This window comes from Maniola jurtina, chromosome 17 (assembly GCF_905333055.1).
Source record: "Maniola jurtina chromosome 17, ilManJurt1.1, whole genome shotgun sequence".
NCBI lineage: Eukaryota > Metazoa > Arthropoda > Insecta > Lepidoptera > Nymphalidae > Maniola > Maniola jurtina.
Genome location: NC_060045.1, coordinates 13,337,424 through 13,361,099, shown reverse-complemented (window position 1 = coordinate 13,361,099; position 23,676 = coordinate 13,337,424). Strand labels below are relative to the sequence as shown.

The 23,676-nt window shown below is 38.1% G+C and overlaps 2 protein-coding genes across 6 annotated transcripts; one reads left to right on the top strand and one right to left on the bottom strand.

The window, feature by feature from the left end:
• The first annotated feature begins 1,063 nt into the window (after window positions 1-1,063).
• On the top strand, window positions 1,064-5,419 carry LOC123873976. Its single transcript, XM_045919098.1, has 2 exons — window positions 1,064-1,857; window positions 3,808-5,419. The coding sequence occupies exons 1-2, from the start codon at window positions 1,546-1,548 to the stop codon at window positions 4,321-4,323; spliced, it is 828 nt and encodes a 275-aa protein (XP_045775054.1). The 5' UTR covers window positions 1,064-1,545; the 3' UTR covers window positions 4,324-5,419.
• A 9,363-nt stretch (window positions 5,420-14,782) lies between these two features.
• LOC123873978 lies at window positions 14,783-18,414 on the bottom strand. 5 transcript variants are annotated; one of them, XM_045919104.1, is made up of 3 exons: window positions 18,158-18,414; window positions 17,294-17,855; window positions 14,783-15,282 (listed from the first exon to the last, which is right to left on the bottom strand). In XM_045919104.1, exons 2-3 carry the CDS (start codon window positions 17,645-17,647, stop codon window positions 14,869-14,871), a joined length of 768 nt encoding a protein of 255 aa, XP_045775060.1. In that variant the 5' UTR covers window positions 17,648-17,855; window positions 18,158-18,414; the 3' UTR covers window positions 14,783-14,868. The 5 variants fall into 5 exon arrangements, with proteins under 5 accessions (XP_045775060.1, XP_045775063.1, XP_045775061.1 ...); XM_045919107.1 differs by having other exon boundaries at window positions 17,294-17,800; XM_045919105.1 differs by having other exon boundaries at window positions 17,294-17,800; window positions 18,196-18,414.
• Window positions 18,415-23,676: the final 5,262 nt, after the last annotated feature.

Genomic DNA, 23,676 nt, shown 5'->3' with positions numbered 1-23,676 from the left:
TGTATAATATTCGGTAATAAGGAAATTATGGGAATTTTTTTATTGCTTCGAAAGGGCCGCGCCGGAAGCCCTTTGAAAGCATTGAAGCTTATAATGGCATTGTTATGTTACGAATTAGGTGTTGCGTATATTATGGTTTACACCGCTCGCGCTGTAGACGGTTAATGGTATGAATCAAATAAAAAAATCAAAATTTATTTAATTAATATTTATTGTCATAATCTTCTTTACATTTGAATGAAAAAAAATAATTATATATTTCAATTTTGAATATCGTACTCGTTTTTTTCATTGAAAATATTACAATAAAACTTAAAGCTGGCCTTATTTAATTATTATACAAAATTCATGTCTAGTAGCCCACTACCTTTATATCACTCTACCAGCGGTTCGGAATGAAGAGTCTACTGAGAAGAGCTGGCAAGAAACTCAGCAGTTGCTCTTTTCAAATCATAAAAACTAAAAAGTACAATGCGAATAGAATGTATTTACCTAGGTAACAATAAATTCAAACTCAAAGCGTTTACCTATTAAAAATGAGTTTTTGATTGTCAATTGTTAATTATAGCCTCGATAGCTCAACGGTTAGAGCAGCAAACTGAAAACCGAAAGGTCGCCGGTTCAAACCCCACCCGTTGCATTATTATCGTGCGTACACCTAGCACAAGCTTCACGCTTAATTGGAGGGGAAAGGGGAATATTTAGTCAGCGTAATAATTTGGTAAGATAATGATGTCGATAATTAATAAACATAGACCGTATGTAGTTAAGTACCTATTCTGAATAGAATAATATCCCTACATTGCCTACATTATACCTAGTAGATTAGAGTTCATTTGCAACAAAGAAATGCCGCTCCGCACAACGTAGTGTACCAAATCAATACCAATAGTCGGATGCTGTAACATGACGCTCGCTTGCGACTCGAGCTCGAGCAACGGAGAGCGATATCGAGTACATAAACCTACTCCTAGACACACATCCCCGCCGCGCCGGCAACGAACGCACACGAGCACGGCCGAATGCGCGCCGAACTCCGAAACTCCCCTCTACAGCAGTCGGCATTCGGCCCGTGCGCGAACGAACGTCCACGAACTAGCGCTCGAACGCTCTCCCCGCTCAATATTACTGTGATTACTTGATTACGTAACACAAACATTCCCAATCAAATAAAAAAAACCTAACAAAAACTCTCCGTGCAAAATACATCCAATTTCCGAACGCGTAACCCGGCATAGCTACAGTGAAATCCGACTAAATTAAAGAGTGCGCGTGTTGACTGCGATCGCGTTTCGTCGAATAAAATCGTCGTTCAGTCGGATTATAATCCACCATTATTGTGGTTTGATGGGTTTGACATGTGAAATTATTCTTGTTTACTTTGACACCTTTGACACTTTGACAATTCAATTATGATTAATGCTTTGCCATCACGATTTTAATAAGTTATTTTTATGTATGAAAGTAGTTATACAAATAGCAAGTTTTAAGTAGCACTCGTAAATAGTTTTGTGGTTTTGCAAAATAGTTAAACTGTCGAGGAAAATGGGCGAAATCTTGGAATGGACTAATGAGCAAGTTATTCGTTTAATAAATTCGTACAAAGCGCGAGGTATGCTATGGGACCCTAACCATGACTTGTACCGAGTACAGACAGCGAAATACGAAGCTTGGTGCGAACTTGCGGAACTGTACGGGTGCGAAATTACCGATTTGCGGAAGAAATTCAACTCAATTCTGGCGTCGCATCGGCGGGAGAAGGCGAAGATACGCATGGGCGGCAAAAGTTCCTGGTTCGCGTACAACCATCTGAGCTTCCTGCCCAACCATTTAAGCTTTGAGGACGCTTCTGCAACGGTTAATAACATTTCTCTAACTACTTATTATAGTTGAGGAGCTGGCGTACAAAACGGTGTAGTTACACATCTGTTCAAAATACTTTTTATTTTTTAATCCATATTTTTTAAGCTTGACTCACTGAATTTTAATCTCAACTCATTCCCAAGCAAAATGGCCAAAGTTCGTGATTTCGGTCAAAATGGTATATGTAGTTTCTAGTTATGGTGTTTAGTAAATTCAAGTTAAAAATTCCGTGCAATTAAACCGTTTTTGTTTGCCAGTTCCTCTAGGTATTTATGCACCACAAAGTTCAGACCGTTATGAATATCGCGATACATAATAACAAGTGTACTTAAATTAATTTATAACACCCCCGACAAGTGAAGGTTACAGTAACTAGAAAAGAGCTGATAACTTTCAAACGACTGAACCGATTTTCTTGGATTATGGCTAAGAAGTAAGAACACTCTCGATCAAGCCACCTTTTAAACAAAAAAAAACTAAATTAAAATCGGTTCATTAGTTTAGGAGCTATGATGCCACAGACAGATATACACGTCGTACACACACGTCAAACTTATAACACCCCTCTTTTTGGGTCGGGGATTAAAAATCGTGATAACAAGTGTCATGTTCACGTAAAAAAAAAAGCTAAGCGCAGTAGGGATAGTACCTAGGTAAGTATTATAAGTGTGGACAGCAGTGGCAGGGATGATCTGTGCATTGGTGATCGCAGAAACCCTCTAGGAGAACCGTCCAATATATTATTTTCGTTTTCCGCTCATCGACAGCGACCAACGTTAGCCGTTTACGGATCCACGTAATCGGATTGAAGCCTAAGCAATCGGCGACAACCGCGATAGGTACCTACTACCTACCTATTTACATTCTTTCGTAACACGATACTTTTCTATTTCTGTTCGTCAATGTATGAATAATGAGTATATCTTAACTTGACCGTTATAGCCTAGTCGTTAAGATGTCCACGAGTTGTTATGTGGTCATTTTAAGGATGTTCGCCTCCTATTCGGGAGTTATATCCCGGGCACGCACCTCTAACTTTTCGGAGGGCGTTTGTGCACTCGTCCGTTTGTTTGACGGATCCGTCAAAATACGAATCGCAAAAATACGAATGAGTGCACACGCGCAGGTGCGCACTTCGAATCGTATATCGAATCCGAATGAGTGCACAAACTTTTACTTAAGTGCATAAGGAGTCTGACGAATAACGAATCGATTGACACCTCATTCATCAAAATAGGTTTAGCAGTTTAGGCTCTACAGTGAAACATACATACCTACATACATACATAGACTGCTAAAATCATAACCCTTTCTTTTGGGTTTGCTGTAGTCGGGGAAAAATACCTTTCTTTGGTCATATTGAGCAGGATATTTAGCTGTTGTCTTCCATCCAACAGGCATATGGCACCGCCATTCGAATTGTTGAACGAACGTCGTAGTAGATAGAGTAGGTATATTTAATCGACCCTGACACACTGAAATATATACGAGTATATCTGTTACTATGCGTTGAAGCCCAATTGTTTTCAATTCGGCGATGATAAGAAGTGACCTCGATTATATTTCGCACAATGATTACTCTACGATGTGTATTTATTTATTTTATACCTTATTGCTATGTAACTAAGGTATGATGTAGCTTGTCCCAGGAAATTCAAAATATTCCTAATGAATAATAATTTTATAGTTATTGAACTAGGTACCAAGGTACCTATATATTCCTGTCTCGACTTCTTAATATAATAGTTAACTGTAACTGATTACATGTTTTGTTTTTATTAACCAATGACACCTCTATTTACTTAATAAACAAAATGTAGTACCTACCTAAGTAATACTTTAGGAAACACGATCGTAAGATAGGCACCTATAATAACATGTATAGTTTCTTTCATACGTATTTGGTTTATAAAGCAAACTATTCAACTTCTTGTTTGTTCGCAGCTGACAAAAAGTAAGAAAAAAGATTCCATCGCAGAACCGACGGAGGAAGAGCAAGAGGATCATCCAGAGGAACCGGCAGAAGAACCATCATCAGAGCTTGAAGAATATGATGATAACGGAAGCAATAGCCCAATCAATATCATCATCAAAGAAGAACCAGAAATTATAGCTCCATCTCCGCAAAGGTACTATCGCACCGCAAGAACTTCTATGCAAGCGAGAATAAACAAACGGAAATTAGAAAAAGAGAAACTACAAAGGTTAGCTGAGAAGAAGAAGAAATTGCTGGAAATAAAACAATCCAAGATAAGCAAGGATGAATGTGACAGTTTCGGCGAGTACATCTCTATATCGTTGAGGAAACACGACGAAAGGACGAGATCAATGATCAAGCAGGCCATCAATAACATCTTGTTTGAACAGGAAATGAAGAAGTACAATACGGGGCAGTACACTGTTATTTACGCTGGAGCTGATGTGAATCCACTAATAGACCCTGATGACTGCGAAAAGTGATCCTAACAAAGCAATCAATAAACCAAGATTTGAACTGGAAGAAATAAAAAAATTGTGGCACCTTACAGCAGAGCTGTTTCATACAAAAATCGTGTTCAAAGCTATCAAAAACTGAACATCCAGTTGTAAACGAAAGAGTTGGGAATGTCCTGTCTTTTACTACAAAGAGCTCGTTGTCAGAGTGAACTAGAGTGAGGTAGCTCTCGGTTTGATCCTGCAGGTCGATTCCCGAAAACCTGCGTCAGTCATTATTACAATCGCAATAGTTGTGATTGGCTGAATTTTTGATATTCTTGCAACAATGCATTGTAGCCAATAGTGAGCAAGCGTCAACCAATCAGAGGTGATTGTGATCGTGACATTGTAGCTGTCATTCTACAGCAATCAAGCACCTGAATCGACGATCTGTCAAATATTAGGCTATGGCTGACGTGAAAAAGAAAAAAAATAGTAGTCTCATAGCCTACCTAGCGACAAATGTAGGTAGTATTTGACGCCTGCCATTTATGTCTAAGCCTCGATGTTTTGTTGCAAGTTCCTTTACTGTCGTGAACTGTGTCGTTGTTAAAAGTTGACTAACAGACGAAATTAATAATAATCATTAATCAACCTATCTATAATCTGCAGAATGCAGATATTATGTTACTAATGGCTGAGTATTAATCAATCCTATCTGTGGTCTGTCGATAAGCTCCTTATCAAAGTTTTTAATTGTCAAAAACTGTATGTTCTTTTTGACATTGCTTAGTAACTTATTAACAGATCGGAGATAGTTTGTTGAGACGTTGTAATAATTTGTTAAAAATTGTATGATCTATTTTGACAAAACATAACCACGTTGCTAAGTAACTTAAAGATTTATCAGAGATAGATCTATTAATTTTATTAATATCGGCCGTAAGTGTTTTCAGTACTTATGAAAACCCTCAGAATTTAAAAACACCCAAAATTAGCAGTTCCTTACTGATATTGATATTTTTAGAAAGTATCATTGTTTTTAATTTACATCGGGTCCTATCTTTTGTAAGACATTTTTATATTTAAGCTAATTATATTGTACATAAAACCACGTCTGTTTTGTACAAATACAGAATTGTAAATATTCTTATCTTTTCTTTAATTAACATGTTTTCGAATACTATGTTACGATTAACTAACTAAACTGACATAAATATAATTTAATTATTAAAAATAGGTACAAAATTGATAACTCTACCAAGATAATATTAATTTACAAAAAAAGCCTATCTTAATTATTGATGATACATATATATTATCGGACGCATGGAAGAGATTAAGCAAATTTCCAAGCAAAAAAACAAGTATTCAAGGAATTCTTGCTCGATAAATCAATTAAATTCCTGCATCCGGAAACGCAATTATAGACATTTCTCACAAATTTCTGTATGACAGAACACAGAAATTGCACATCTGGGTAAAAATTACTAGCTTTAAAAATCCGATGGTAACCACGGTCGAATATCTTGCATAATTGTGTTCTATCACGCATTGCACCCGATACAATTTTCCTTAATTTTTTTGCCATCCATCCGTCCATCGAGAACGCCTGTCTACGTGAGCCAAAGCACGTAGCTTCTTCTATCAAGATCACACACTTTATTATCTACATGTTCATTATGCATTGCATATTTTTTTCTTGTCGTATCATCTCTTTTGTTAATGTAGTCAGCAATGTATAAAAAATTACCGTTGCCAACAGTTTTTTATGTCAAACTAATATTAGTCGTCACTTTGTCTAAGTAAAAGTGCATCAGTTGATCTTATTAAGTCTAACTTAACCATTTCTGTTTCATCACTTAGATCAACAGTTTATTGGTGTACTAAAACAGCATTGGATGTTGTGTTTCAGTTATTGTTGTGGTAGTTTAGTGGAGCATAGCAGCCGAGCGATCTTGATCACGCCACTTCACGTCATTCGCTATATTTTATGAATTTGCTGCAATTTACTTGTTTGCACGATAATTGCTAACTTGGCGAACGGCTTGTATTTTAAAGCCACTATTATGATTAGTATGTAAAATTGGATCTACTTGTTTATTGCTGCTAATTTAATAATGTAAGGTAGCATGTAAATGTAATTTACTTTAATTTATCTACTGAATTTGCACAAGAAGTTAGGACACGTCGCACGTGTCTTTATTTTCTTCAATATAGGCAAGCGTTTGACCACAATGACACTTGATGGAAAGTGATGATTTGTCATATGACCTAAGATGGGACGCATTTAACTAAAACTTGCCTATTTAGTCTTGTTTTAAAGTTACCCAGATATCTATAAACCTACCATAAAGAAATATAATCTTATCTTTTTAATATTATGGATGTGAAAGTTAGGTTGTTTGTTACCCCTTCACACCATAATGACTGAGCTGATTTAACTGAACTTTGGAACGGAAATAGGTTCACCTTGAATTCACTCATAGGCTACTTTTTACCCTGGAAAATCAGCTTCCGCGGGTTTTTAAAAAACTTATGTCCACGCAGATATGGACCTTATAAGAATAATTTTAGAGTTTCCGATATAGAACTAGGAGAACCAGATCCAACATAGCTCATCGAGTTTCGAAGCTGAAGTGGCAATGGCTAGGACACAATAGTTCGAAAAACCGGTAGAGGTTGGGACTTGGGGCAAGCGCAGCATTAGACCAGATGGGCAGACGACGACATCAAACGAGTCACAGGAAGTTGCTGGATCAAGTGACCTATGTCCAGCTGTGGACGTCTATCGGATGACTAGAAAATAAAGCGCGATTAAAGTATCTACTTAATTTTTCAATCCTTGTTGCAAGAGCAACCGCCGTGTTTCTTGCTGGTGCTTCCGAACCAGTGGTAAACAATTTTAACGATGCAAAAGTGTGTGTGTGTGTGTGTATGTTTGTTACTCCTTCACGCAAAAACTACTGGACGGATTGGGCTGAAATTTAGAATGGAGATAGATTATACTCTGGATTAGCACATAGGTTACTTTTTATCCCGGAAAATCAAAGAGTTCCCACGGGATTTTTAAAAAACTACTTCCACGCGAACGAAGTCGCGGGCATCAAATAGTAAAAAATATATTCTACTAGCTGATGCCCGCGACTTCGTTCGCGTGGATGTAGGTTTTTTAAAATTCCCGTGGGAACTCTTTGATTTTCCGGGATAAAAAGTAGCCTATGTGCTAATCCAGGGTATAATCTATCTCCATTTTCAGCCAAATCAGCCAATTATGAAAAGACTTTCCACGTGATTTTTCACATGCTCCTACCTATCTGTGAAATGTTCAATCTATAACCATTGCTGATTGATTGTGCTATTCACACCATTCTCATTCACCATCGACGGTGACTCAAATGTTATTGCTGCGAATCCAAGGTTAAACCAAGTATTCCAATAATATTTAACTGGTAAATATTTGTTTAACCGAATTATTGGTAAGTACTTGTACTAAGCAGAGGCGTTCTGACCTAAAATTGCTCGTTCTACATAGAATATTCAATATATAACATTAATATACCTATCTAATTACTAGTAATAGGTATTTAAGATAAAGATTTTTTAAACAGGCAACATACGCAACGTGATTTTTGTCTCCGGGAGTATAAATTAAAAATTTAAAACACCCCCGACAAGTGAAGGTTACAGTAACTAGAAAAAAGCTGATAACTTTCAAACGGCTGAACCGATTTTCTTGGATGATAGCTAAGAACACTCTCGATCAAGCCACCTTTCAAACAAAAAAAACTAAATTAAAATCGGTTCATTCGTTTAGGCACTACGATGCCACAGACAGATACACAGATACATACGTCAAACTTATAACACCCCTCTTTTTGGGTCGGGGGTTAAAAAACAGGCTATAGCCTACTAATAAACTATTACCTAAAGCTCATGCGACTTATCGAAGTATACCCGACCAGCTTAGTGGTTAATAAAGTACTTACTTAAATACCTAATAGTGAGATTATGAACATTTTTATAGCCTGTTTACAGCCACTTTATGCCACAATCTATGTACATAGTCAATAGTCATACTTCCCAGCAACAAACACAGCTATAGTAATATATAATATGTAGCACTATAGGTAGATATAACTAATCTTTTACATCAGACAATTTGTCGCCGGGCTAAATAAAGAACTTACGTGTCTTTTCAGTTGTTTTCACGTTCCCTTCCCCCCTCCCTTATTGCTATGCTCATAAAGATGTTATTTCTTTAACTACCTTCTTATTATCGGTAAGCATTACAATTGCGAATAACAACATTTCTTTCATTGCACATAGCTCTTATGATAATATGTTTAAAGACCATTTTGCAGCGTTTTAGCAATACAAAACGGTTACGGCTTTGTTTATCGACTTGTCACAAAACACCTTTGCAGCCTCTTTGTGACTTATTGTATTGTAACAGCGTTTAATATTGCTTGTTTTAAATTAAAGTATAACTTTGTAAAATATGACCTCGAGGTATCGCGATTAAGAAGCAAGTAGTTTAGGTATTGGTAGGTAGGTACTAGTAACTAGGTAGGTACAATACGTCATTAGTCGTTATTCGTATCTATTGATAAATAATGTTACATATTATTGCTTTATGTTAATCTTATTTACTTGAGATAATCTTAGCTTATTTGAATTGAAAATTATCTAGAACTAGAGATGTCCCGAATACAGAGGCGAATAATCTGTTAGCGATTATTCGGCATTTTCTAGGCCGAATAGTCGAATTATTTGACATAAAATATAATATAGGCAAGTACTTAATTAGTTTCGTAGGTACTTGTTATATGACAACAATACCAAATAACGTCACGCCGTTGATGGTTACGACTCTCAAACTTTTTTAGTTTTTTCGAAATCTAACAATTTTGCAACGATTTTTAAGAAAACAATGGAATTGTCCAAATTTTTATGCATGATTTTATGATAATTTCTAAATAAATGATGCTTCATAATAAATACTTACATTATATGCACAATAAAATTAAAATATTGTTTAACTAACCACGGCCCACTTCTTCGCGCTCTTGGGAATTTAGAAAAATACGGCCTTATTCCTTTTTTAGATTGCAGAGAAAACTCTATCCAAGGGTTTGGACAGTCAGTCAGTGATGAATCAGGACATTAATTCATTTCACGAGTATATGTATTTTTCTTCTTTCTGAATCTATAGTTTTTCTTTCATTAGCTATTCGACGAATAGTGAAAAAATGACGAATAGGTATATCGAATAATAGCGCCATCTCTATCCACAATAATAATTGTGTAGATGAATTTGAATACGGTTTAGCTTGGGTTTAGTATTACTCGGAGCATTGTTAAATGTGCCACTTGGGAGACGGAATTTACGATCAAAATATTATAATTAATCACAATTTGCATTATAATTCAAGTGCTTTAACATTTTGTAAAAGGTCGAAATGTTACCACGGGCGTGACCAGTATAACGTGATCTTTCAGTATTACACACCTGTTTAATGTATAGAGGTCAAGATGTTAATTTTTTAGGGCTCCTACCTAACCTACACTTAGGTGCTATAAACTGTGGTTCTACTTTGCACTAAGGCATTTAAATTCTGAAAAACCTGCTAACTTGAAATAGGTTTCAGACTATCTGCTAAATCAGTTTTATAATAGGTAAGTATATCTACTCACCAAATCGACTTTTGGTTAGATTGACTTTTTTTGGGTTCCGTACCTCAAAAGGAAAAACGGAACTCTTATAGGATCATTTCGTTGTCTGTCTGTCTGTCGTGTCTGTCAATAAACCTAAGGGTAAGTACTTCCCGTTCCAACACCGGAGCATCCTCAGAAGATGCTCCGGTGTCGGGGCGAAACGTGCCTCGAGTGGTGTTGGGATTTGTGTGGTGCTGCGTGGTGGTGGTGCGTGTGGCTTGCTTGGTGGTTGGTTTTTCCTGCATGTTTATCAGTGGGAGGGCGGGCGGCGCATGTCGCATGCTGCATGTTGCATCATACAGATTTCTTTGGTTTGGCGGATTATAGCAAATTAAGCTTTTGGGTCCTTGTAAAAATATTTTGAATATGAATTTGAAAGCAGGGCTATCAGAAATGCCATCCGACTTTGGTCGGAACAGGTCAAAAGTAGCACTAGGATCTCAAATAATGTGGAAAGTTTTTTATTACAAAGAAATGAAGTGTGTACAAGGAAAACGGTGAAGTATGTCATTCATAACCGCCACTTGGCAAGTGACAGATAATTGCAGTTCAACGGAACGAGATGCAGCACGCGCTCGAAATATCCGCAGATAAGATCCGCATGGCGTGTGTCCACTCACGTACGCAGTGGACTTCAGTTTTTTTTTTCAGACCGTCCGTCGGGAAATTTTTGAAAACGCTCCAGCTCGGCCGCCATCTTGTTTTTTAATTTTTTTCTATTAATCTTTTAATACTTTCTTCAATAGTTGCGAGTTGTAAAGAAATCAAAAGAGTTGATATAATTAATTATTCATATCTATAGTAATATTATAAAATATAAATGCGAAAGTGTATCTGTCTGTCAGCTAGCAACAGTTTAACCAATTTTGATGGGTGTAGAGTTAGCTTACATCCCAGGGAAGGACATAGGCTACTAGTTATCCCGGAAAATCAAAGTGTTCCCACGGGATTCTTAATCCGGACCAGGAACCGATTTATATGGAAGGTACAGATGTAGCTTTCATCCCGGAAACTGTACTTTTTATTCCGGAAAATCAAAGAGTTCCTGACGAGATTTTTAAAAACCTAAATCCACGCGAACGAAGTTCCGGGCATCAGCTAGTACCTATTATAGGAAGAAAAGTTTAGTAAACTGTATCACAGTGAGTACTTAACTTAGATATAATATATCTAAGTTAAGTAACATCTATAAATATCAAAGTTAACATAATATTATTATGTTTTTACAATAAAATTGTTGTCTAGAATCTCTTTAGGGTTCCGTACCTGAAAAAGAAAAAAACCTTCAGCTTGCCGAGAATCGAACCTAGGACCACACAACACAGACTTACCACTTCGCTAGGGAGGTCATCAAAATTAATGTCTAATTAAACACCTGTTCAAGCAGCCACTACTTAAATAGCTTATTCAATGTAAACCCTGTCTTATTGAATTATCGGTTTATTCAGTCAGTCAGTAATCCACTTGTACAAACCCTAGCAGGTAGTCGATACCTGACAAGGGTCCTTAACCCTTCGCGTGCGTCCCTTTCTTACACACCTGGTATATCTCGCCACCCTGTCGCACGCAGTTTTCACTGATTGCAGTCACGTAGGCAAAGTTGGCAGTGCGTTGTTACCAATGACATAATGTATTTTTGGAATAATATAATGTAAGCCTAGGTACTAGTTGTAATAGCCTTTTTCGTGAGGAAAATCCGTCATGGATACCATAAGCCACGGGGGAGTACAATGGTTACTTATGTCGGACTCCTACCGACTAAAAACCTCACGAAGTTCCATCCCACCGCAAAGGACCGACAACGCCTCGTTACTCTGCCAGTGGATGTCCGCAGCAGACCCACTACTGGGACACTAGTGGTAATAGTCTAGTGGTTAAGATGTCGCGTCGGGCGGTTCGATTCCCGGCAGGGGTTCAAAATTTTATAATTCTTAAATTTCTGGTCTGGTCTGGTGGGAGGCTTTGGCTGTAGCTAGTTACCACCCAACCGGCAAAGCCGTGCCGCCAAGCGATTTAGCGTTCCAGTACGATGCTGTGCCGGAAAAACTGCCGTATCTCTTCCAGGTTAGCCCGCTTCCATCTTACACTGCATCATCACTTACCACCAGGTAAGATTGCAGTCAAGGGCTACCTTGCATCGATAAAGTAACGTTAGGAAATCAGCATTCCTGAGAATTTTCCATAATATTCGAAGACGCTCAAAAAGTATGCAATGGTATCACCTTAGAATAAAATAAAGGAATAGAGAACGGGGACAACGGGACTGATTTTTAATAATTTTATTCTATTCCCGCTGGCCCCGTTAACGGGGACACGGCTAACGGGGCCAACGGGATTACACGAAATATTTTGGCTGTAAAAGGTGCCTGAAGTCTACCAAATCGCACTTAGCATGGTGGACTGTGGCCTAAACCTTACTCTTGTAGTGGGCCGGATAGCTTGAGGATGATACTTTAAGTTTATTAATTACTAGCCGATGCCCGCGACTTCGCCCGCGGGGATTTAGGTTTTTCGAAATCCCGTGGGAACTCTTTGATTTTCCGGAATAAAAAGTAGCCTATGTGCTAATCCAGGATATTATTTATCTCCATTCCAAATTTCTGTCAAATCCGTCTAGTGGTTTTTGCGTGAAGGAGTATCAAACATACACACACACACACACACATCCACACAAATTTTGCCTTTATAAAATTAGTGTGATTAGTGTGATTCATATGTAGGTATATAAGAGCCTAAAATAACCAACTCATTTCAATTATTTCCAAGAAGTTAACCTTCAGTTTTTAAAATAATTGTTAAATTAAGTTGAAATTAACAACATACTTTTCGATATATTTAACATTTTATTGAGTTAAATACTGAAATACATTTCCGATACCAGTTTTTTGGTCCACAAAAAGTCTGTGAATAAATGAGGGTTCCGTATATTATACGGTATATATAAAAAAACTATTTAAGAACAACATTTCTGATTATAATTATTAGATTTCCTAAGTGCATTCAAGTGATAAACTTATAATATTAGGTATGTATGTTGCGGGCGCTTGGATAGTAGGTAAACTGCATGAAACATAAACAACGCAAATATTAGTTTTCTCGAATAATGTATTTAAGTATTGATTTGTTCTTCACTCACGTCGCAACGGAGCAACGGTAAGCCGTTATTTTATGCATAGGTAGTAATTAAAGGCCTGTAGAGTGGCATGGGCTATTTTTATCAAGGAAAATCAGTTTCCACGGGATCTTACCTAAAAACCTAAATCCAGGCGAACGAAATCGTGGGCATCGGCCACGTTAGTACATTATAATTCAATAGCATTAGCTAGTTTTTTTTATATTTCCTGTTTTATAGCATTAAGAAAACATACCTACCTAGATCTAAGTAGGTATTCGATCAGCTGCATACTTCCAACCTTTTTGAGATAATAGGCCGACACACGGACAGACAAACGATTAAATGATTAAGTATAAGGGATTCGTTTTCAGTTTTTTTTTTGTGTCCTCTATTTTTTTTTCCGACATGATGATCGCTTTCAGTTTACGATACGGAACTTAGTGCGAAACTCTAATAATTCCAAAAATCCTGTTTTCACTGGATCTACGTGACTCAACGCACTGGCTTACTTATTATGCAGGTATAACTATCTATTAAGTAGGTGATATGACCAGTTTTTATAAAGCTAATTAATATTTATTATTATTAAAAACATTTCCATGTCTGACTGTTCATTTCCGATAGCGTCTGTGTAAACTTAGGTATTAAAACCATTACCCACTAATTTTCATGTCGGTCAACATTGTCACAACACTGACGGTAAAGGCTGGTTTACAACAGTGCGACATGACACATGGCCACAGCCACACTTCCAGGCTAATATCTAATATTATAAATGCGAAAGTGTGTCTGTCTGTATGAGCTGTCAGCTGCGGTTTCCCGCACCGGGGTAGCTCGGGGGTTGCGCGGGTGTGCGGAGCACCCCCACCCCGATTGTCATCTCGAACTGTCGCGTACTACAGATAGATAGCTAGCATCCCGGAGATGAATGCAGGGTTACTCTTTTTCTCTCAGAATACCAAAAAGATCGCACGGGTTCTTTGAAAATCGAAACTTGATTTTTCCTTCACGTTATTATCCCAAATTGACCTAACAGAATTGAACCCGGGACCTTTCATTTATGAGACATAGCGCTCACCACTGCACCAGAGGTCGTTAAAAATACATTATTATTGCCCATTATATATTTCCGATAAGGAATTTTCCTGATGACGGAACCTTGAAATAAAATCGGATCGCAATCATGATTAAAAGACTTACTGAGAATGTGATTGCGTGTTTAATTATGTAATTATCATTTAATACTTCTTATACACATACGGAAGAGTTTTCCGACTCCGTGGTGCACATACCTACCCGCCTCATTAGGTATGGGGTTCGGTTTCAACGAAACCAAAATTTTCTTTTTCGACCTAGTTTCCCCCTCGCCATTTTAAAATTGAACTACTAGGCATAGCCTAGGTCTGCATCCCTATATATAGTCGAAATCCTACGGACTCGTACGAAGCGATTTGCTTCCTCGTTTCTGATACTCACAGAATATGGAAAGCCCTTCCGACTTCCGTTTTTCCCGCTAGCACCTTCTGGGTATAGGCGCGCTCCACCTTAGGCTGCATCAACTCCTGCTTGGTGTGATTGCAGTTAATCGCAAGCCCATTTAGTTATTAAAAAAAAAACTTAAAACTGCTCTTAGCAAAGTTTTAATTTAATTCTAATTTTTGACATCATACTACTAATATTTTAATATTTTTTGATCCCTTTCCGAGCTGACACATGTGTTATGAGTTATGACCATTAAAAGGATCTGAACGATTTCTCTATGTAATGGTTTCCTTTTCCTCCCTCTTCAACGCCGTCTCCACCAGCAAGTTCACAATGTGAGGCTGCACCTCCATAGCGCGATGTAGCGGCATGCTCCTCAACATGGCTGACACGTACTTCCCGAAACTTTCATGACAATCTTGACTCTGATTACTCATCACGCGCAAATGAGAGGATATGTCCTTCAACATCTGTGATAAGTCACTCTCTCGAGACTCCTCGAGTCTGGGTCTCTTTGATGTGGTGGAGGAGTTTCGGGAACGTTTTTGGGAGAATTCCTCCTCCTCAAACTCCTCACTGTCGCTATAGTAATTGGTCTCTTCCACAAAAACGTCTTCTGGGTTGGAGAATTGGACGATTTCTTCAGCCTCCGTCGGTTCTGATTTCACTGAGGTCTTGTGAGTGAATTTCTGAAAAGACACAAAAAATGTTTTTATTAGATACTAGAGGATGCCCGCGGCTTCGCCCGCCTGGATTTCGGTTTTTTAAATCCCGCAGGAACTCTTTGATTTTCCGGGATAAAAAATAGGCTATGTCCTTCCCCGGGATGTAGCCCATGTCTGTACCAAATTTCATTAAAATCGGTTCAGCGGTTGGGCCGTGAAAACGTAGCAGACAGACAGACAGACAGACACACTTTCGCATTTATAATATTAAGTATGGGTTAGTCGCTACATTTCATTCCATTTTGTTGAAAAGAAGAACAATTTTGGTGCGCTTCATTCTCACCATCGACCGATCGCTGACTCACTACTGAGCACAGGCCTCTTTTCAAAGAACGGTTTGGCGATACTTAATTGCTTAAATAAAACGCACATAACTCCGAAAGGTTTAATATCGCAATCTCATTCCTTATTTAATTTTTCAGGGGGAAAAGCAAAGGAACTTTCTAATTTGAGGTTATTATTAAGTTGCTGAACATCCTGGACAAGCTATTTTATTATTGCAAGATAAAATTTTTTCACATTCAGCTGAAAACAATATTGTTATTAAAATTCCCTGTTTTCGATATGGCACTATATCTTTTGTGTTGACTCTCAAAATTGCTTTACAAAATTGAATATTATGCAAAGTATACTCGTACTTACTTAGGCACTTTTACTAATATTTTACTAAGTAAAGAGTTTTCAGTTTTATAATGTTAAGATTCATTTACGCCAGAGCAAAATAGTGCGACATTGCGATATGCTACAGGCTAGATGGTTCATTAAAATATTAAAAAATAATAATACGTGCCGAATTAAGACCTTCTCCTTTTTTTGTAGAAGAATAAAAATTTTGCAAGAATCTCGATCTCGATAAACTGTCATCACTATCCGAGTACCCATATTATAAAATGCGAAAGTGTGTTTCTTTGTTCGTTTGTCCTTCAATCACGTCGCAAAGGAGTAACGGATCTACGTAAGGTGGTAACCGACACCGCCGTAGCCCCCCACCACTCCAGTCTGGAGACAATTTAGAAATCATAATTTCCCATATTGCCCCTGCCGGAAATTGAACCCCAGACGTCCAACTTATAAGGCCACTCACCACTGCGCTAGGGAGGTCGTCAATCAACATCCGAGATTATAAAAAGCCGCATTGTAGGTAGGGTTGCCAGATACACCGTATTCTACGGGTTACCCCGTATTGCAGGGCATGTTAAACAGAAACCCGTAATTGCGAAAATAAAATACGGGGTTAATAAATAAAGCTCCCGTTTTTTTACAAATTCAGCCGGAGCTGGATGGTGAAACAAAACTGTAACGTAATGCTTTGTCTAATAGACAGAATATTTGCGGCAATGCGTGGACCAATACCTGCGTAGTCGAAAAAGATTCAATATTGATCCAGTGCGGAATTAAAATTTATAAGTAATTTTAAGTTAACATGCAAAAAAATAATAATACTTTTGTTTCACAAAAAGATAAAAGCTGTTTCTTCAAACAATACTTAAAGTATTAGATCTTTATAAAACACTGTCTCCCGTGAAAAAATCTACAACTCTATTATTGATGCTGGTAACCCGTAAATCAAAAACTGGCAGGTGGCAACCCTAATTGTAGGTAGGTAAGTTACATAAACAGTAGGTGTTTTAATTTATGCTAAGTAATGACTCATGCCAAAGTCAAGGTTAGGTTGGCTTCAAGGCAATACCTAACATAATTTGCTTTTGCTCGCGACTTCACTCGTTTGTAAATCCAGGATCAGCAGTAGATACTCCCCAATATATCATAAATACGATAGTGTGTTTGTTTGTTAGAGCTTTAGGTAGCTTGCGTCCCGGTAATTGATATCTAGGCAACTTTTTATCCCGGAATATCAAACAGTTCCCACGGAATCTTTAAATACCTAAATCCACGCGGACGAAGTTGCGGGCATCCTCTAGTTTTGAATACTTAAATGACTTTGACATTGACTTATAGATAGCTAGATACTTACACCCTTATTAAAATGCTGTATATGGGGTCGCAAAAAGGAGTCCATTTTGTTGAACCAAAACACCTTGGGCTTGTACACGGGATCGTCCCCCGCCTTCACACTGTTGGCGACCTTCTTCAATTCCTGACAATACGAATTCCTCAGATTCTTGAACTTGATAACAACATAACGGGACGTGAAGTGTTTGATGTTTAACTTCTTGGCGATCCTCTCCGCCGCTTCGTGTCGAGTCTGTCGATGTTTGTAGTCCTCTAAATCGGTGTTCCAGAGGCATCCTTCTTTTTCGTATAAATTGACTAGCTCCATGGTTTTTTCGTCGCTTATGCGGAGGATGGAGTTTTGACGGAGTTCCATATTTTTTGAGTCTCAAGGTTACTGGAAAGCGCAGGGTTTGAAGACCCCTTACTAGTAAGTAGGTAGGTAGGTTCCAATTTACGTTTGGTGCTCCTCACTAGGATGTAATCGTTGAGGTTCCAAAATCCAAAATACTTAAGTGGCGGCCTTGTACTGTAAAGCGCATGACGCAGCGTTCAGCAACCCCTCTCTAAGGCCCGGCTTCCACCTAAGCGAAGCGGAGAGTTGTCGAGATAATGTCGACCAATCAAATTTTAAAAGTCATCATTTTGTCTGTGGGAGGCTACGGCCGTGGCTACTTACCACCCTACCGGCATCCGGTATGATGCCGTGTACCAAAGAGGTATGGGTTTAATGAAAACTGCCATATCCCTACCAGGTTAGCCCGCTTCCATCTTAGACCGCATCATCACTTACCACCAGGTGACATTGCAGTCAGTGGTTAACTTGCATCGAATTAAAAAAAGTGATAATTTTTTACGTCATATACCTACATATTTATGCATATACCTAATAAGAATCTGATTGGCCCACTGAACCACACACACCTATTCGCTGACCGCTACGCTTAGGTAGAAACCGGAGCTTTGGACGGACGAACTCCACCGAATTGCTTGACACTACACACGCGATACAAAATCGTATTTCTCTGGCGATCCTTACAAGAGTCCTGTTTTCCAGCAGTAGGTACTTTACTTTAGGATATAAAAAGACGACGATTAAAAAAAAAATTACAATTTCGACGAGCGTGGAGCCGTCTGCGCGGTTGGCGTGAGCACGCCTGACTGGCGATGGTCGTGAGTCGTGACGAGCACGGACCGTGGCGTGACGCGTGACGACTATCGAGTCTCGATCTTTCGACCCTACGATACGATAAACGGCCGGGCCCGGGTCTATAGGCTGTATTACTTATTGTTATATAGGTACGTCACGCTTCTGCCAGTTTTTTGCTCGTTCGTGTTTTCGTGCAGTAAGTAATCTTGAGGAATGAGTGAGTCCCAAATGGCAGGTAATGTGAACTGTAATAAGGGTCGTGAGTAGCCGGGATGTAGATTTGCCTATAATAATAATAATGATTGGCGTGAATTCTCGGCAAAAACAGAGCTCAAAAACACAGATTAAGTATTCTGTGAACAAGAATATAAGGTACCTACTTACCTACCTGTTTGGTAAAAAAAGATTCCGACGAATTCAGAACCTCCTCCTTTTTTCGAAGTCGGTTAATAAGGGAAAAAATAATTTACACCTTAACAGATCTAAATTGTTAAAGACACGTTACTATACTTTTATTTCACAGTCACATAATCCATACTAATATTATAAATGCGAAAGTGTGTCTGTCGGTCTGTCTGCTTGTCTGTCTGTGTGCTACCCTTTCACAGCCCAACAGTTTAACCGATTCTGACGAAATTTGGTACAGGGTCAGCTTATATCCCAGGGACGGACATAGGCTACTTTTTATCCAGGAAAAGCAAAGAGTTCTTACGGGAAATAAACCTAAAAATCCACGTGGACGGAGTCGCGGGCATCATCTAGTAAATAATAAACAAGTGTAAATTAAAAATTTTCAACACCCCCGACAAATCATTTTCAAATAAATAATTATCTAGGCAACGTCCATCTTGACAGCTTGACATTTGTCAATTGACACTTGAATATTATGAACCTAAGGGTTATCTAACCTTCTTTTCTACAAGAAAACTAGAAAATAGCTGATAACTTTTTAACGTGTGAACCAATTTTTTTGGATTATAGCTAAGAACACTCTCGATCAAGCCACCTATCAAACAAAAAAAAGTAAATTAAAATCGGTTCATTCGTTTAGGCGCTACGATGCCACAGACACACAGATACACAGATACACACGTCAAACTTATAACACCCCTCTTTTTGAGTCGGGGGTTAAAAACATATTACTATGTAGTATTTTTGTGCCGTAGATATTTATATTATAGTTATAGTGATGTCACTTTTATCGTGAAAACAAAAAAAAACTAGACTGAAAAAAATCGTATTCAGCCATACTTTTTCACATCTGCACTAAGCAGGTCATCCAAATTGCTGTACATAACAGTTTCAAAACACCTGCTGTAAAAAATTGCAAGCAATTAATCTTAGCGTTTTTCTCGCGTACTAACAGGTAGTATTGATATGCAAATTCATCGCTTAGTCTACTTATTATTGCGACTTTGTTGTGGTTAACAATGGGCAAAATTATAATTATTAACATTGTAGTTATGCAGAAATCGCTTTGCTAGCAGCAAACAAAGCATGGTGAAACGCGTGCTTACAAACATGCTATAGGAACCTACCTACCTAATTACAATACGTATAAGTGTTGATAGCTTAGTGGTAAGTGGTAAGAGTCGGAGTTCGTTGTTGGCTCTTCTCAGACTTGGGCGCGTTTGGAACCCTCGTAGCTTTAGTATTAAGTTAACGTAATTAATTATCACCACTACATCATCGTTTGACAATCAGTCTACAATAGTATCCAATCTGAATAAATGCTTTGACTTTGAGTCTGGTATTCTTAGAATCGCAAATTGGAATCTTCACTTTATCTTGGAGATTGTCCTGGAATATTTTAATATCATTTGTTTGTATGTATGGATGTTTGTTACTCTTCCATGCAAAAACTACTGGACGGATTTGGCTGCAATTTGAAGTGGAGATAGGTTATACCCTGGATTAACACATAGGCTACTTTTTATCCAGGAAAATCAATAAGTTCTCACGGGATTTTGAAAACCTATATCCACGAACGAAGTCGCAGGTATCAGTTAGTAAATAAATAATCACGCAATTTTCAGTTGACACACCATATATTGTGAAACAGACATTTAGTTGCATAGTAAGCGCATTAGGTAGGTACTTGTAACTACAATGAGCTAATTGTGACAGGAAGTGTCTGTTCAGCACAAAGACGCCTTGTCACTCCAGGTGCCGATAGGTCTAGCTACACGTGGCTAAAGTCGCCAGGTGAACGAACTTTTCAGGATAAGTCCTTTTTGAAAATGATAATCTCTTGCAGGGACTTCCAGACGCCACGGTTTTGCATCCTAGCCTCCCTTTAGGGAAGGCCTATGTCCAACTTCGACGTCGACACGACGTGGACGACGACGTCCACAGGCTGATGATGACGATGATGATGATCCAGCGGCTCTTTGTGGCTCGTTTGATGTCATTCGCTCACCTAGGTCTGCGATCGCTGCGCTTTCCAGTACGAAGTCACCATTCCAGCATTTTGGGACTCCAACGCCTATCGGGTTTTCGAACTATATGACCTGTCCATTAACATTTCAGCTTCGTAACTCGCTAAGCTATCTTGTTCTCCTACGGATCTCCTTATTTCTGATTTGATCTCGTAGAGAAACTCCAAGCATCTCTCCATCGCCCGCTGAGTGAGTCTTAGCTTTCTTATGCGGCCGGTTTTGAAAATAAAGGTAGAGATTTCTCTATAATGTTCTCAAAGGTATCTGAAGTTTGGTGACTATGGCATATGGATAGGTTTCCTATGTTTTTGTTTAGTATACAATATACATATTTACTTTTCAGAGACCACTTTGTCAGTCAGTTTCTTAAATCAGTTTCTACGCAACACCGTCTTAGAACGTTACTTTTGAAAAAATAGTTCTGACAGTGAAAATTTCCAGATTTTCAGGATTGTCTTGGACCGCAAAAGCCCATAGTAACACTACTCCATGGCTATCGAGTGTCGAGTATCTACTCGATGCAGCACTGATGTCTGATACACGCGTGATAACACATGATGATACATGCTAGCCCTCGACAAACATAGCGTTTCAAATTCTTAATCACATATACCTACACTACTTCGTTGTATGTAGGTATAGATTATAGACACGTTTACAATAGTTATTGTAGTTCGTAAAATTAACTAGCATATTAAAAACGAAAATCAAAATACGACCCAAGTTACAAGTCGTAACTAATTAAAAAAGTTGAAAAACCTGCCAAAAAAAATGAAATAAAAAAATTAAAATTTTCCCATTTGAAAATGGCGCCATAACCATTCATATTTTAGTAAGTATGTTAACTGCCATTTCTAAATGCAATTAATTACATAGCCAGCAAGTTTTTTAGGGTTCCGTATCTCAAAAAGAAATACGGAACCCTTATACCTATTATAGGATCACTTTGTGGTTGTCTGTCTGTCTGCCTGTCCGTCTGTCGTATCTAACAAGAAAACTGAAAAAAAAATGTTCACGAAAAAAATAATTTACTAAATCACATTTACTTGCAGTGCTCTACATAAAAGTGTTAGGTACCTACGTATATCTTGTGCGATGGTACGGAACCCTTCGTGGGCGAGTCCGTTTCGCACTTGGTTTTTTTTCTTTAATTTATAGAACTCCGCTTGGCTGCAAACAGACTTGCAGTCAAGTTATCATGCAGCCTAAGAGTGCGCTTGTCTAGAAGATGCCTATTCAGTCTTGGATATCTAGTATATTAAAAGGTGAGGGGAAAACAGATAGATAGATAGAAAACTTTATTGCACACCTGAACAGATGCATTTTTATAGTGCTTTTATGTGCCATTCAGCATACAGTAACCCCCTCATATCACCCAACAAAGGGGTCCCTTATACTCAGTCTAAGCCCAGGTGCCTATCCGTCTGCCTCACCCATCTATCACCTTATCTAACTGATAAGAACACCACTGATAACTGAAGTACTTCTCGAATATACTGCTGCAATTCTGAATAACACCTGAGTACATCGTGATGGAAAACGTCTGCATACTTGATCGATTCACTCTTCAGATTTTATCGATACTTTATAATTTACTTACACATGACTAGACTCGATGACTTTATTTTTAACCCCCGACCCAAAAAGAGGGGTGTTACAAGTTTGACGTGTGTATCTGTGTATCTGTCTGTGGCATCGTAGCGCCTAAACGAATGAACCGATTTTAATTTACTTTTTTTTGTTTGAAAGGTGGCTTAATCGAGAGTGTTCTTAGCTATAATCCAAAAAAATTGGTTCAGCCGTTTAAAAGTTATCAACTCTTTTCTAGTTTTCTTGTAGAAAAGAAGGTTAGATAACCGTTAGGTTCATAATATTATGTCAATTGACAAATGTCAAGCTGTTAAGATCGACGTTGCCTAGATACATGATTATTTATTTGAAAATGATGTTTTGGAAAAATCAGATACTTTGGACTAGTTACTGTAACCTTGACTTGTCGGGGGTGTTATAAATTTTTAATTTACACTTGTTAGTAGAGTGTTATATCTATCTGATAAATCCATAGCAACGAGAAACTAACTGACTAATAATGAGTAAGGAGTGATAGGTTAGCTTAGTGGCTAAGATAACAACAAATAATTCAACTTTTACTACAACAACTAAAATTTCAAAATGGCTGCCATGAAAGTAAAAAAAACCCCTTCTATGCCCCCCCCCCCTCAATGAAACCCCTGCCATGAAAGTAAAAAAGTACGGAACCCTTCGTGTGCAAATCTGACTCGCACTTTTCCGGTTTTTTATATAACTGTTTTCCGAAAATTGATTCATTTACGTGGAAAAGATATCGCAATCACAACACATCACCCGATTTTGTGTGATAAGATAATGGACGGGGCACTGAAGTTTACTTTTGAATAGGTATTTCTATAAGTACGTACCTACTATAGCTACACGACTTTGTTCATGTGGGCTTATGCTTTGGATCTCTTTGATTTCCCGAGAAAAAAGTACCTACCTACTGATATGATAAATACTGTAAGTATCCATACAAAATATCACCTTGATCCTTTTCTCCGTGCCGGCGTGATTGAAGGACAAATCAACAAACTAACACACCGACACATTTATATTATAGTAGGTACTAGGTACTAGTCTAAGATCCCGATATAAAACGACCTCCGTGGATGAAAGTCTGGAAGAGAGCTTTTTAGCGATAAGAATGCCTACCTTTTTTGTACCCACATTATAAGATTTCTTTTTTGTAACCTGTCATTTGTGTTTTGTGGTTCAATAAAGTATATACATACATAGGTACCT

What these genes read in the sequence shown, in the direction of transcription:
- LOC123873976 (XM_045919098.1), top strand. Translation starts at nt 1,546, where the DNA reads ATGGGCGAAATCTTGGAATGGACTAATGAGCAAGTTATTCGTTTAATA. An exon ending in TTGAGGACGCTTCTGCAACG is followed by an intron (nt 1,858 to 3,807) that starts GTTAATAACATT and finishes GTTTGTTCGCAG; the next exon opens with CTGACAAAAAGTAAGAAAAA.
- LOC123873978 (XM_045919104.1), bottom strand. Translation starts at nt 17,647, where the DNA reads ATGGAACTCCGTCAAAACTCCATCCTCCGCATAAGCGACGAAAAAACC. An exon ending in TACAGCATTTTAATAAGGGT is followed by an intron (nt 15,283 to 17,293) that starts GTAAGTATCTAG and finishes GTGTCTTTTCAG; the next exon opens with AAATTCACTCACAAGACCTC.